General features: G+C 45.7%; 1 protein-coding gene across 1 annotated transcript in view; it reads right to left on the bottom strand.

The window, feature by feature from the left end:
- The window catches only part of RAB11FIP3 (RAB11 family interacting protein 3), a 69,376-nt gene extending 55,556 nt beyond the window's left edge, over positions 1-13,820 (bottom strand). Inside the window, exons 1-2 of the mRNA XM_063428605.1 lie at positions 11,144-13,820; positions 4,392-11,074 (exon numbers count right to left, since the gene is read on the bottom strand). Of these exons, the coding sequence (XP_063284675.1) occupies positions 4,392-11,074; positions 11,144-13,322 (8,862 nt within the window). The 5' untranslated portion in view covers positions 13,323-13,820. The remainder of the gene's footprint in view (positions 1-4,391; positions 11,075-11,143) is intronic.
- Between the last annotated feature and the right edge of the window lie 2,247 nt (positions 13,821-16,067).

Consider the following 16,067-nt stretch of genomic DNA (forward strand, 5'->3'; position numbering starts at 1 on the left):
GTGAAGCAGTCTGGGTGCTGTGTCCCTATTGCACTTAGTGCTGCAATGTCAAACATTATCTGCATGAGGACCTCCAGTGTCAGATTTTCGCCATAGCTAAGCATCAGGCAGAGCCTGACCCAGCGCTGAGGGACATCGGCGCTAGATTCAGGTAAGTGACTGAAAGGTTTTCAACCCCTTCAGCCATGCGGGAGGGGGTGGGCAAGGGCTCTTAAGAAACATATAGTGCCAGGAAAACGGCTTTGTTTTCCTGGTGCTATAGGATCTGTTTAAAGGGACACTCCAGTGCCAGGAAAACAATCCGTTTTCCTGGCATTGCAGGTCCCCTCTCTCTCCCACCCCCCATCCCAAGTTGCTGAAGGGGTTAAACCCCTTCAGTGACTTACCTTTATCCAGCACCGATGTCCCTCGGCGCTGGTTCAGGGTCCGCCCACGCTCCTCCCCCGCCTACGTCATCCGGCAGAGGAGACCTATTGCGCATGCACTGCCGGCGTCAGGGGAGACCTATTGCGCAGAGTTTTTTTATGAAAACTGCAATATTTACATGGACAATATTTACATATTTAAGGGTAGTGGGAGTTGGCACCCAGACCACTCCAATAGGCAGAAGTGGTCTGGGTGCCTGGAGTGTCCCTTTAAGGTGTTTAGTAAATACACAGTTATGAACTGATCCCGGGCAATGGGGTCCACCAGGCATCTATTAACTCTTATTACCCTCATCCAGCGTGTAGCAGTCTCTGACTGGTTAGGGTATGTACCAAACAGTGTCAGAGGAAAGAGCTGCTAATGACATGTGACAGAAGAATGAGCTGAGCAGAGACATATAAAAGGGCGATGAGACAAGCAAGACAGTGACTGTGATTAAACCCTGGGCTCGATTGATGAGTCAGGCATTTTGTTATCGACCTACTCCTGTCAGGGACACGTGCGTCGAAATAGCAGGCTGAATCCCACACATCGAAGTAACCAAGCAACGCAGCCAGCAGGAGACAGGACACTTTGGGAACAATGATGCTTGTGTTTAAACTGCTCAAATCCTCCAATACATTCTCCCTCTTCTAGCCCAGATTAAGGGTCTAAACTAAGACAGTCTATGGGTCAGATGAAAGGCCCAACCACGAATAGCCAAGGTATGCTGACTATTTCCTAAAGGTCTGTGCCAACCAATAGAAATATATAGCCCAACAGGACATGCAGGTCTAGAGTTGGAAATCCTTGGGTTAGTCCAGGAGAAAGCCAACTAGATGTTGTGGACTAAATTTTCCATAATACCCACAATGCTGGCAAAGCATCAGGAAAGATAAGCTCCACAACATCTGGAAGGCCAAAGGTTGCCTATCCCCGGGTTAGACTATGGTTCTGGCTATTCCATTACAGATTGGAGTCTGAAAGTCTGAAACGAGTTACGGTACACTGACTGACGGAGTTCTGGCCTAGACCAAAGGTGACCTAACATTTGACCTCCAGCTAATGCTGCAACACCGTTCCCAAGATTGGATAATCTTGGATCACACTTCATGGTGGCCATCTCAAAGCATCTAGATGTACCACATGAAAGTAAAACCCATGGGCTCAGTTTATGTTTGTTATAAATTAAAAAGTTACAATTTATTCTATAAATCCCAGGTTGGTGTACTAGGAGGAGGCAAGACACGAAACACCAACTAGATGAGGCTGCCCTACGCATTTCATGTCCGATGGCACTTCCTTATAGAAAAGACTGACCACATTTTCTTGTAGTGGAAACCACCGTACGGGTCTCATGTCTTTTCTGCACTGCATACATTTCCCATTATGTTATATAAAATTTTCCTATTGATCCATTTATACCATATAATGGGTATATCTCTGGAAAAGTCACCAACAACACAAGTTAAGAGAACATCGTCTTGAGGAGTGAGGATGGCTATCCAGCCAATAGCATAACATTTTTCTAATTCTCTGCAAATTCAGATAAAATTCTTCCAATTTCCTCCGTAACTCGCTAAATCCTTCTACACACAGCCCAGCCATATACCTATAAGTACCAATCCTCTGATATTAATCCCCAGCTAACCCTGTGATGTCAGTCACTGACACAGACTACCAATGGTGACCCTATGCCAGGGGTAACGATAGCACGTTATAATGGCAGCCAGAGTAACCAGCCTGTCACCAGGTAATCAGCGTTCAGAATGTGCGTCTGGCTCAAGGTTGTCTATGTGCAATGTACAAGTCCCTGATGAGGGGAGCCATCTTAGTTGTGGGCAAACTGCAACGGACCCAAATGAGTCATTACAGTTGCTACAACAATATGTCAGACAAACCTTTTATTTATACTAAAGAAACAAAATGAAATTAAAATAAAACAACAAAGAACAGAAACACAAAAAAGAGGCCTGGAATATAATGTACCTAAAACGTCAAATTGATGTTAAGCCTGGTCAGAGCAGATCCGACGGATTAATTTAAATATTGTAAAAACGCTACTCATCGTCGTAGCCAACCACAGACGGGATTTAGGGATGTGGTATACATAGAGGGAATTCAGCCATATTTATACTTTGAGCAAGGCTTCTGTAATTTGAAATGCAAATAAAAAGATCCAGCCGTCTTTCTTAGATACACAAACCATTCCTTTCCGCCTGAGCGTTACCGCTACTGAAATTACTAAGGTGCATTATTAATGGGACAGAATTCTTTCCGTTTAAATCAACAGCAACCCTCATTTCAGGGAATTGTACATTCCTGCTTGTGTCACTAAGGGATACAGGCCAGACCACTGGCAGGCCTAAGGGGAAAAACCTATAGCTGCAATAAATATTGTGAGGCCTGTTACAGGTTGCTGATAAACGGGTTGCTAGTTCCCTTCTAGGTGTTAAAATACAACCGATGGCATACTACAATGGCAACAGGATCTCATTGCAGACTCTTATTACATCCCCAGGAACCTCTTCAACCCTCGAAAAATGATTGTGATTTAAAGGAACACTCACAAGGACCATAACCACTACAGCGCTCTGTAGTGGTTATGGTGCTCAGAGTGCCCTCCAGTTGTAACCCCCACCCCCCAAATTAAGGCCAATTAGCCAGGCTTGAGTTGGTCATTTTGGGGAACTGCCCAATTTTTTGTACTTTTGCCATTAAAGAGGTACCACACAACATCGCAGGAAAATGGCTGCACGGGATACTTGATATTAATACCACACAACACTGCACACCTGTTCCAAGTAAATGCCTCAGTAACATTTACTCTGGAACGCTGAAGAATTTACAATGTGTTTGTAAATGTAGGTCAAAATAGCTAAAGTGGAAAAATTCTTAAACTTGGCTAATTTTTTTCACCTCAGCTTTTTCTTGCCCTAAAAATTAGCACCTGCCTTGCTAACTCACCTTTTTGTTTTTATAATGTATGATGTAATCCAGGATAGACGCCTCCATGCTGATAAACAATCACATCTCTACGGAATAATTACAAATACATTTACTTCTGATTTTATTTACATAAAAATAATATTAAATGAACACACCAAGTACCATGACCACTTCACTGATTTGAAATAGTCCTGGAGTGTGTATTTTTTAAGAAACACTGCGCATACTGAGTTTATCCCTCTCTCCAGCTACAGCAGCTTCATTGGGGTGACATTAGCTAGCCCAGATCATGCATTCCGGACTGGCTAATGTAAAGTTACGTCCATATTAAAACGCCTGACATCAGCACGTGCAGCATGCTAGCGAACGGCATCCAACGGCGGCACGGCCCACCAGCATCCTTTAAATGGCCGTTCTTTGTATTGCAAAATAAATTAAAATCAGGTAATATGTCAACTACACCAAATCATTTTTACTAAAACCAATGGCGTTCAAGGCACAGGTGCTCCCTGACAGGGTTAAATGCGCTGACTGACGGAGTTCTGGCCTAGCAATATAAACACACAGGCTCAGCACATTCCAACTGATGAATGGATTCAGATTCAGGCAGAGGCAATTGTTTCCCAGAGACCAGGATATCTGTTGTATCCTTATTAGATTTAATGTGATATTTATTGCTTTTCATCTCATTGTGTCAATTTATTCCAATCTATCCAGACACCTACTTCCAACAGCTGGGCCCGGGTTACTACTAGCGGACTCCGCAGAAATTTATTTATATCAAGATATGTATATGGGACTGGACAAACAGACAGATTGATAAGGATAGACAGACAGACACTCAGTGAGAGATAGACAGACAGATAGATAGGTGATTCACTATACATCTAATTTCAGGAAATGTAATCTGTAATTTTACCAATCGAAAAATATTGCTAATATAGCTGAGGATTTAGACGACCTGGATAATACATACATATACATATGAATCCTGTCCTGCTGGCATAGGATTTACATTTCCTAAATATATCTCTTACCTGCTCTGCGCCATACACCGTGGCAAACTGCACAAAATCTTCCATCTTCACAAATCCATCTTTATCTCTATCCAGAGCGTCAAACACAGCTCTGAGACGTAGCACTTCCTCTCCAAGACAAGACGAGTCAGTGTCCAACGGGAACCCCAAGCCTGGGTCACAGACCAACTCTTCAGTCGAAGGAGCAGAAGAGTCATGGGTTGAAATGGGCTGTTGTCCAGTGACCTCACAGGAGGGTAAAGTGTCAGTTTCATAGGTCGAACTAATAAAAGATAGTGACAACTTAACAGGAGCGCTAGTTGGGGTCAACTTACTTTCTTCGTAAGGTACCACTGTCTGAGATTGGGGAGACTGATCCACTAGGTCACACGGAGAAAAGTTATCATCATCATCAAGCTGCGACTTTGCTTGAGTTGGCGGTAGATATTTTGTTTCTTGAGGTATGACAGAACGTAGCAAGGGCAGTTGTTCTATAATGTCACATGGAGGCAAAAGGTCAGGTACAAGGGGAACATCTATTTGTGGTTTGGGGCACTCACCAGATTCAGGAAGAAATGTCTCCAAAGATTGTGTCATGTTCTCCTTTGGATCTAAGGAATGTACCTGGTTGAATTGACTCGACTCATCTAAGGGATCTGTAACAACAATTAGAGGCAATCGACTGTTTTCATTGAGAGAACCTAATTGTGATTGGTTTATTTGAATTGGTGATTTAAAGTTTGATTGACTCATTTGGCTCGAGTCAAGGGAAGAATCCGATAGAGTTTGAGATATTGGGAAGTCCTCAGGGCAAAGATTTGCAGGGGAGAGTTGGCTAGCTATTGGCAATAAGGGATGCTGAACAAGTGAGCCAATTTTAGAGAGTGATAAAAATCCAGAGTTCATTTGGGAGCCAGACAAAGAGAGAGGCAAATGTTCATTTTCCACATTCAATCTGCAAACCGACAAGTAATCCGTTACGTTAGAAGATGGTAACTCAATATTTTCAGATGAAGAATCCAAACTTGATGGAGGTATTTGCGTGTGATTAATGCAAAATGATACATTATCTTCTTCATGGGGTAATCTGTCAGGGTCAAACAGAAATTCCAAATAAAGGTAGGGTGTCTCATCAGTCTCTGTACTAAGACATTCAAAACTGGAATCAACACAATCTGGAGTCAAACAATCTTCAAAATTATCTCCAGTAGACTGTTTGGTTTTAACGAATGTACATGACTGGTCAAAAGGAAAACTGATGCTTTCAACAAGTACGTCTGTCTTGGAATTTGAAGTATTTTCATTGAGAGACTCCAGTAGTTGTTCAGTTCTACAAACTGGATCGAACTCGGAAAAGTCTAACTGTTCAGCTCTGCATGTTTGGTCCACTGTACGCGTGCTTAACTGGCTGTTTTGGTCACCGACTTGATCTTCCTTTTCATCCTGTTGATTTAACACATCAGCTTCGAAGTGCGTAAACACTTCAGTAAGTGATAAGAAGTCCTCCGATAGGGTTAGGTGGTCAGTGCTTGAGGACAGGTTGAGTTCCTGAGTTGTATCAGAACAAAATAGTGAAAACAGATCTTCCTCGTAGCAACCCAACTCACGTGTTTCTGGGGATAAACTAGTGAAAATGTCAGACATTGGCGAGAAACCAAGTTCAATCTGGTGCACCTTGAAGGGGTTTTGTTTTGCTCTTTCATTAGGTAAGAACTGCTCCTCATTTTCACAGTTTTCAAGTAAACTGGTACTAGATATTGGTACCTGAGCACAGTCTAGAAGATGTTGAACTAGAGGCAGTTGATCAGTTTTAGGAGGCAAATGCAACTCAGATAAGGGTAGGTTCTCTGTGTACGGGGTCAAGGAAAGCTCTATTTGAGGGAACTGGTTAGGGGGGAAACCACTTTCATCTAAGGAAAACTTCTCAGTTTCATTGGTCAATGGGAGATGTGTCTGGGGCAAGTCTTCATTTCGAAACCACTCAGACTCAGGCACACAAACATTGTCACCAGTAACACAATATCCAGAAAGGGTGGGTTCTGCTGGGTGAGCATTAATCAGCTTACCGGGTTGATGCTGGAGTTGATGTTTAGTTACAGTGGACAAACAAATATCAGACAAAGGCAGCTTCTCATCGACAGGAGTGAAATAACATTCAGGAAGGGAATAATGGTTAGGCTCAGAAGATAAACAGACTTTGGAGGAGGAAAACTCTACATTACTAGAGGTCAAAACAGGTTGAGATAAAAGTGGACTTTCAGTGTCTGGTGTCAAACCATATTGAACAAAGTGTGGATGTTCATTTTCATCAGTCAAGTCCAATTTTGTAAAGGGCAGTTGGTTAGGGTCATGGGTAAAAGCCCATACTGCTGTGGGATTATCAGTGCCAGATGTCAAGTCAGATTCATACAGTGGCAGTCCAGTAGTTATTTGCGTTAAGGCCGATTTAGCCTGGGGTAGTTGTTCATCATCGGGGACTGAGCTAAGTCTGGTGGTGGTTAATTGTTTTGTGTCTAAAATAATGCCAAATTCAGCCAAAAACTCGTGATTAGGGACCAAATCAGATTCTGACATGTGTACCTCTTCATAGGACAAAACATTTTCAGATAGTGGTGGCCTATCTGTGTTTACAACAGCTCCAGGCTGGGCTAGAAGTTCAGTGTCAGGAGACAAACTAGATTCCGGCAAAGATAGCTTATTGGTGACTAAATCAGTTTCAGATTGTGATAGATTCTCAGAATCAGAACTCAAAACAGATTCAGTGCCAAGGGCCAAAGCCAATTCAGTGTCAAGGGCCAAAGCCAATTCAGATTGGGCTAGCCAATCAATTTCAGGGGTCAAACCAGAGTCACCTGGGTCTTCCAGATCATTCTCTGGTTCCAAATTAGATTCAAACTGGTCAATATAAGATCCTAATTCAGATTCAGTGTCAGAGGACAAACTAGATTCAAGAATTGCTTGCTGATCAGTGCCAGGAGCAACAACAGATCCATACATGTCTGCTGAATCAGTGTCACTGGTCAAACCAGGTTCAGACATTATTAGCTGACCACTGTCAGGGGTCAAACGAGATTCAGACAGGACCATGTGCGTAGTGTAAGGGGCAACACAAGACTCGGAAGGTATGAGATGCTCAATGTCATCAGCTAAATCAGATTGTGACAGGACTTTATGGTCAGTGTAGTGAGTCAAACCAGATTCAGACAGTGCTAGCTGATCAAAGTCAGAGGCCAAACTAGATTCAGACAATACTTTGTAATCACTGCCTGGAGCCAAACATGATTTGGATATTTCTAACTGATCAGTTTTAGGGGTCAAACAGGATGCAGACCGGGATAGTTGCTCAGTGCCAGTGGTTAGACAAGATTCAGTGTCAATGGTCAAACCAAATTTTGACAGACATTGCTGATCAGAGTCAGGAGCCACACCAGATTCAGGGAGGCTTAGTGGATCAGTATCAGGAGCCAAACCAGATTCAGAGAGGGTTAGTGGATCAGTATCAGGAGATAAACCAGATTCGGGGAGGCTTAGTGGATCAGTATCAGGAACCAAACCAAATTCAGGGAGGGTTAGTGGATCAGTATCAGGAGCCAAACCAGATTCAGGGAGGCTTAATGGATCAGTATCAGGAGCCAAACCAGATTCAGGGAGGGTTAGTGGATCAGTATCAGGAGATAAACCAGATTCAGAGAGGGTTAGTAGATCAGTGTCAGGAGCCAAACCAGATTCAGGGAGGCTTAGTGGATCAGTATCAGGAGCCAAACCAGATTCAGAGAGGGTTAGTGGATCAGTATCAGGAACCAAACCAAATTCAGGGAGGGTTAGTGGATCAGTATCAGGAGCCAAACCAGATTCAGGGAGGCTTAATGGATCAGTATCAGGAGCCAAACCAGATTCAGGGAGGGTTAGTGGATCAGTATCAGGAGATAAACCAGATTCAGAGAGGGTTAGTAGATCAGTGTCAGGAGCCAAACCAGATTCAGGGAGGCTTAGTGGATCAGTATCAGGAGCCAAACCAGATTCAGGGAGGGTTAGTGGATCAGTATCAGAAGCCAAACCAAATTCAGGGAGCGTTAGCGGATCAGTATCAGGAGCCAAACCAGATTCAGGGAGGGTTAGTGGATCAGTATCAGGAGCCACACCAGATTCAGGGAGGGTTAGTGGATCAGTATCAGGAGCCAAACCAGATTCAGGGAGAGTTAGTGGATCAGTATCAGGAGCCAAACCAGATTCAGGGAGGCTTAGTGGATCAGTGTCAAGAGCTAAACTAGATTCAGGGAGGGTTAGTGGATCAGTATCAGGAGCCACACCAGATTCAGGGAGGGTTAGTGGCTCAGTATCAGGAGCCAAACCAGATTCAGGGAGGCTTAGTGGATCGGAGCCAAGAGCTAAACCAGATTCAGGGAAGGTTAGTGGATCAGTATCAGGAACCAAACCAAATTCAGGGAGGGTTAGTGGACCAGTATCAGGAGCCACACCAGATTCAGGGAGGCTTAGTGGATCAGAGTCAAGAGCTAAACCAGATTCAGGGAAGGTTAGTGGACCAGTATCAGGAACCAAACCAAATTCAGGGAGGGTTAGTGGACCAGTATCAGGAGCCACACCAGATTCAGGGAGGGTTAATAGATCAGTAACAGGAGCCAAACCAGATTCAGGTAGGGTTAGTGGATCAGTGTCAATAGCTAAACCAGATTCAGGGAGGGTTAGTGGATCAGTATCAGGAGCCAAACCATATTCAGGGAGGGTTAGTGGATCAGTATCAGGAGCCAAACCAGATTCAGGGAGGGTTAGTGGATCAGTGTCAAGAGCTAAACCAGATTCAGGGAAGGTTAGTGGATCAGTATCAGGAGCCAAACCAGATTCGGGGAGGCTTAGTGGATCAGTATCAGGAGCCAAACCAGATTCAGGGAGGGTTAGTGGATCAGTATCAGGAGCCAAACCAGATTCAGGGAGGGTTAGTGGATCAGTATCAGGAGCCAAACCAGATTCGGGGAGGGTTAGTGGATCAGTGTCAGGAGCCAAACCAGATTCGGGGAGGGTTAGTGGATCAGTATCAGGAGCCAAACCAGATTCAGGGAAGGTTAGTGGATCAGTATCAGGAGCCAAACCAGATTCGGGGAGGGTTAGTGGATAAGTGTCAAGAGCTAAACCAGATTCAGGGAAGGTTAGTGGATCAGTATCAGGAGCCAAACCAGATTCAGGGAGGCTTAGTGGATCAGTGTCAGGAGCCAAACCAGATTCAGGGAGGGTTAGTAGATCAGTATCAGGAGGCAAACCATATTCAGGGAGGGTTAGTGGATCAGTATCAGGAGCCAAACCATATTCAGGGAGGGTTAGTGGATCAGTATCAGGAGCCAAACCAGATTCAGGGAGGGTTAGTGGATCAGTATCAGGAGCCAAACCAGATTCAGGGAGGGTTAGTAAATCAGTATCAGGATCCAAACCAGATTTAGGGAAGGTTAGTTGATCAGTGTCAGGAGATAAACCAGATTCAGGGAGGGTTAGTGGATCAGTATCAGGAGCCAAACCAGATTCAGGGAGGGTTAGTGGATCAGTGTCAAGAGCTATACCAGATTCAGGGAGGTTTAGTTGATCAGTATCAGGAGATAAACCAGATTCAGACAGGGCTATATGATTATTGTCAGGGGTCAAACCAGATTTAGACTGTGCTTGCTGCTCATTGTCAAGGGCCAGAGCAGCTTTAGATAGGACTAGTGGGTTGGTGTCAGATGCCAAATCAGATACAAATTGGTGCATAGAGTAATTTTTTAAACCAGTTTCAAACAGTGCAAGCAGCTCGGTGTCAAGGGTCAAAGTAGATTCAGACAATGCTAGCTGCTCAGTGTCAGGGGCCAAACTTAATTCAGACAGTGCTAGCTGTTCATTGTCAGGGGTCAGACTAGATTCAGACAGTACTAGATGCTCAGTGTCAGGGACCAGACTAGATTCAGACAGTGCTAGCTGCTTAAAACCACGAAACAGCTCAGATTCTGGGGACAAACAGAAATCAGATTGGGGTTGTTGGTCCATTTTAAGGGGCAATGCAAAGACTAATGGTAGATCTTCAGATTTAATTGGCCTAGTTTCAGTCAGGGGCCCTGCCCCAGAGTCAGATATTAAACTAGATTTAACAGAAACTAAGCCGTCATTTTCAGAATACAAAAATGAGTCAAATATAGACATGTTGCCAAGTTCAGGCGGCATTTCATGTTTACATACAGGAAGACAGGCCGAACCAGTGCTTGGAACATATTCAGAAAAGGGGAACTCGTCTGGGTTATGGTTGAATTTAGATTCAAAGGGAATGACTGGATTTGGGTTTAAATATAAACCAACCTGTTTTTCTGTATTAGGTTCCTGGCATAGTTCAGTTGGGAATTCAGCCTTAAGGGCCACTCCGGATTCAGACAGGGGTTGTGGGTCAAGGGTCAGACTGGATTCTGAGAGGGACAACTGGTCAGAGGCTGGGGTCAAACATGATTCAGACAGGAAGCCTTGGTCAGAATCAGGGACCAAACGTGACTCAGACAAGGACTCTGGGTCAGAGTCACTGTGAGGTGAGGATCCCGAGAGGGACCCTGGGTCAAAGTCACTGTGAGATGAGGATCCCGACAGGGACCCTGGGTCAAAGTCACTGTGAGATGAGGATCCCGAGAGGGGCCCTGGGTCAAAGTCACTGTTAGATGAGGATCCCAAGCGGGAGCCTGGGTCAGAGTCCAGGATTAAACAAGGCTGGGTCACTGAGTCAGACTTGGTGTAGTCAGAGAGGGGACCTTGGTCAGAGTCACTGTTAGATGAAGATCCCGAGGGGGGCCTTGGGTCAGAGTCAGGGATTGAACAAGGCTGGGGCACTGAGTCAGAGTTGGTGTAGTCAGAGAGGGGCCCTTGGTCAGAGTCATTGTGAGATGAGGATCCCGAGAGGGACCCTGGGTTAGAGTCAGGGACTATACAAGGCTGGGGCACTGAGTCAGACTTGGTGTAGTCAGAGAGGGGACCTTGGTCAGAGTCACTGTTAGATGAGGATCCCAAGCGGGAGCCTGGGTCAGAGTCCAGGATTAAACAAGGCTGGGGCACTGAGTCAGAGTTGGTGTAGTCAGAGAGGGGACCATGGTCAGAGTCACTGTTAGATGAGGATCCCAAGTGGGAGACTGGGTCAGAGTCAGGGATTAAACAAGGCTGGGGCACTGAGTCAGAGTTGGTGTAGTCAGAGAGGGGACCTTGGTCAGAGTCACTGTTAGATGAAGATCCCGAGGGGGGCCTTGGATCAGAGTCATTGTGAGATGAGGATCCCGAGAGGGACCCTGGGTTAGAGTGAGGGACTAAACAAGGCTGGGGCAGCAGCACTGAGTCAGAGTTGGTGTGCAAATACGAGTCAGAGAGGGTCCCTGGGTCAGAGTCTGGAGTTAAGCAGGATTCAGACAGTGGGAAATGGTCTGGGGTCAAACAGGATTCAGACAGAGGTGGCTGGTCACAGTCTGAGGGCAGGTAGGATTCAGAGAGATGCCCTGAGTCAGGGCTAGGGGATAAACAGGAATCAGACAGTATCACTGGATCAGAACCAGGGGACAAACATGATTCAGACAGGGTCACTAGGTCAGAACCAAGGGACAAACAGGATTCAGACAGGGTCACTGGGTCAGAACCAGGGGACAAACAGGATTTAGACAGGGTCACTGGGTCAGAACCAGGGGACAAACAGGATTCAGACAGTATAACTGGGTCAGAACCAGGGGACAAACAGGATTCAGACAGGGTAACACTGGATTTAGATGCAGGTAATTGGTCAAGGGCCAAACAGGATTCAGACAGGGGCAGTAAGTCTGAGTTGGTGGGCAGAAGGGTCAGTGCCAGGGGCGCCTGGTTAGAATCAGGAGGCAAATAAAATTGAGACTGGGGCTGGTGGGCATGGGGGAAATAAGACTCAGACTGAGGAAGCTGACTAAGGGACAAATAGCCTCCAGACAGGAGCAACTGGTCAGAGTCAGGGGGCAGGCAGGATTTAGCCAGGGGCAGCTGGTCATTATCACTGGGCAAGCAGGACTCAGATGGGGGCAAACACGATTCAGACTGGGGAATATGGTCAGGGGGCAGATGAGATGGCTGAGATTGATTTGGTTTAGAATGTAGATCTCCTGCTGGGTCTGTGTTCAGACTGGATTCAGAAACAAACAGCTGGTCAGGCTCTGGGGACATGAAAGGTTCACAGACCGAATGTAGGACATTGTGAGGGAGCACACAGGTTTTAAATAAGATGTCCTGGTCAGTCTCACAGGTTACACTCTCTGAATACTGAGTGTCCAAATCATGTTCCTGGGGCAGGTCCCAAGCAAGTGGCAGCATATGGTGTGAATCCCATGAATTATTATTGGATGGCTGGGGTATCAGCAGGGGTAAAGTGCTATCAGGGGGGGTTAATGTATCATTAATTGGGGGGGAATCTGAAGTCAGGTGGGTTTTGGGGGGGGACCCTTTCTGAGGCTGGAGATTCTGGCTAAACTCTGAAAGCAAGTTATTATTATTATTGCAAAGAGACACCTGTTCCAGCAAATAGGGAGAATACACCTGGCTGGACTCAGGGGTTAAATCCAAAGGAGTGAACCTGCTCCTGTCCTCCTCCAGCCCTCCCTCCCTGGCACACATAGCCTGGCACTGCCCAGCCCCAAGCTGCCCCTTCTGTGAACCTTGAGGCCCAAACAAAGAGCCCCCAGCCTGGGAGAGTAGAGGGTGGGGACCAGCTATGAGCTCACCCAGTCCATCCGGTTCGTCTAGCTTGGGCAGCGATGCAGCACGTCCTTTTTCCTCCTGCCCCATCACAAAATAGCCCCCCATGACCTGCTGGGGGGAGATCAGGTCTCCAGCTGGGCCCACCTGCTGCAGCCCCAGCTCTTCAGCCTCCAAGCTGCCCCTCATGAGCCCCCATGCAGTCAAATGGGGCTCCCCTTCCATCCTCATCAGCCCTTCTTTGTGGAGGGGGTCCTGATGTAGCACCAAAGGTGGGGTTTCAAACCTGGATCCCCATCATGTTCTCAGCAAGCAGCATCTATCACATCCCATTCTTTCAATAGACACCTTCCACCCCCCCTACACACGGGGAAAGGGGGGTTAGTGCAGGAGGACCATACTTACCCCCCTTGTCCTGGGGGGCAGCATGCTCTGAGGTCTGATTGTAATCCAGTGATTGCCCCCACCCACCCAGGCAAGGTGCAGCTCCGAGGGATGTCGGTGCGGTCGCCAGGCAGGGGTAGAAAGGATGGATGGGGGGGCTGCAGATTCTGGGTGGTGAGAGGAGGACGGTGAGATGGCTCTCTTCCTTGCAGATAAAATCTGATTACAATGTATCAATGAGGAGCAGGATCTGCTGGGTTAAAGGACCATGGTCATGTATGAAAGGGTCTCCTGGGGGAGACAGCCCCTGGTCCTGGAATTCACCATAAAATAGACTGCAGGAGACTGAGAAAAGGGGAGGCTGGGTGAGGGAAGGGGAGGGCTCTGAGGCTGTCTGTAATGTGCCTGTGAAGGGAGGGAGGGGGGGAGAGGGAAAGTAGGAGGCTGGGAAGAGACCAGGGATTGGGGAGCTGCTGCAGACACAGGAGAGGGGGAGCAGATGATAATTTGCTTTTCCTGGGGATAGAGGTGGGAAAGGATTAAGCCATTATATGTGAGATGGGGGGTGATCCTAGAGTGGGGTGAATGGGGGATGCTGATATCAAAGCAGGGGGTGTATTAATTAGGAGAGAGGCATGTGAAGTGCACAGCGGGTCTATTACAACAATAGGACCCAGAACAATGTAAAAGATGATTAGATGTCAGGGAAGTGGGGGGAGACGTTCACAATGAGAGGAAGAGAAGTTTATTTTTGGTTTGTTTGTTTTTGGGGGATTTTTTTTGGGTTGGTGGGAGTGAGACACTACAAACATAGACATAAGAAAATACTAAGAGGGGGTAAAATAAAGAGGATTGCACTGAGGAAGACCAGGGTACAAGGTGGCTGTGGGTTGTGTGGCTGGTCTTGCAAAGAAAGTGTTAATTAAAGGGTTACAAGGAAGCACAATCAAAATAGCAAAAAGAGCTAAAAATGATGGAAATATGTAAATTCCGGGGATTTGCGGCCTCTAATCCAACTCTGTGAGTTTACATTCCGGGGTGGAGGATGAGAATATATTATAAGATTTATAAGAAGGTTCTTTATCAAAACGATATATGTATGGGTTTGCGTGTGCGTTGTGTGTGTAAAATAACAGATACAATTCGTATCTTGTAATATTTTATTCGACTAACAGAATTTTTGAATGACACGCTTTCGGGTGAACCTCCAATTCTCAAGCATTTCTGAGGGGGGAAAAAAAACGACACACAGAATTCACAGTTGAGTTGTGATAAAATAGACACCATTCTCACAGAGCTTGGTAAATATTCTATGTAAGTCTCACAGAGTGAGGGATAAGAGAGAGAAACAAACCGTGCAGGAGATGGTACTGGAAGGGGGACAGTTAAAGGAACACTAACTATAGTGTTAGGAATACAAATATTAACATGGGATAATAATCCTAATTTTTTTTTTTTTTAATGTGCTGTGGATATTAGTATATTCATGGCCCTATACCTGCGTGCAGATATTTGTGCTGTTGTTTTGGTAAAACTCTTTCTAATAAGGCAGGTGTGTGTATACCACGGATACACAATGTTCTTCCATTGCGTCATAACCCTGGGGAAACAATATTAATGTCTCAGAGATCCCTGCATTGCTAAATTGCATGCATGTTACCGTGATCACTGGGAATTCTGTAAGGGATTGTACCAACGCACGAGGGAATGGTATCCCAACAAAAGAACAGAATATTTTCTGCTGTTTAATCAAATAATCCTCCCCTAGAGATTACCATTTAATTAAACGTTGCCACCTTTGCTACAAATATAAAATAAGTCTGAGATTGATTTGGTTTAGAAAGTAGAACTTCTGCTGGGTCTTTACCCCATGTGATGCGGGGAGCAGGAATGTGACGTCATTCCCGCCACACCATATCAAACAGCGCGTAGGAGGAGTGAGGATCTGTAAGATTACAGCACGGCCCAACACTGGACCTCAGGGAGAGGACCCACACCAGCTCTCCCAAAGGTAGGGAGGCTGGAAGGGCCTCAAAGAATAAAAATGTATTTGTGAGAGTGTGCAAGAATGTGTTTGTGTCTGTGTGTCTGTCTGTCAGTGAGTGTGTGTGTGTTTATTAAGGTGACATGTTTCAGGAAACAAGCAAACTTGTACATAATGGTCTATTTCTAAAAATAAAAGAATGTATGTGTCTGTCAGTGAGTGTGTGTCTGTCAGTGAGTGTGCTTCAAATCAGTGAGATTGTGTGTCTGTCAATGAGTGTGTGTGTGTGTGTGTGTGTATGTCTGTCTGTCTGTCAGCAAGTGTGCTTCAAATCAGTGAGTGTGTGTCTGTCATTTAGAGTGGTGTCTGCCGGTGTGCGTCTGTCAGTGAGAGTGTGGGACAGTCAGTGAGTGTGTGTCTGTCATTTAGAGTGGTGTCTGCCAGTGTGCGTCTGTCAGTGAGAGTGTGTGACTGTCAATGAGCGTGTTTTCAGAAAATAAATGATGGTCCTGGCACCCAAGGTAAATCCAAAATGAGCAGGTTTATTGGAGCATCGTATTTCATCTGCTTCAATAAACCTGCTCACTTTGGATTTAGCGTGAGTTCCT

Source organism: Pelobates fuscus, chromosome 8, assembly GCF_036172605.1.
Source record: "Pelobates fuscus isolate aPelFus1 chromosome 8, aPelFus1.pri, whole genome shotgun sequence".
Classification (NCBI taxonomy): Eukaryota; Metazoa; Chordata; class Amphibia; order Anura; family Pelobatidae; genus Pelobates; species Pelobates fuscus.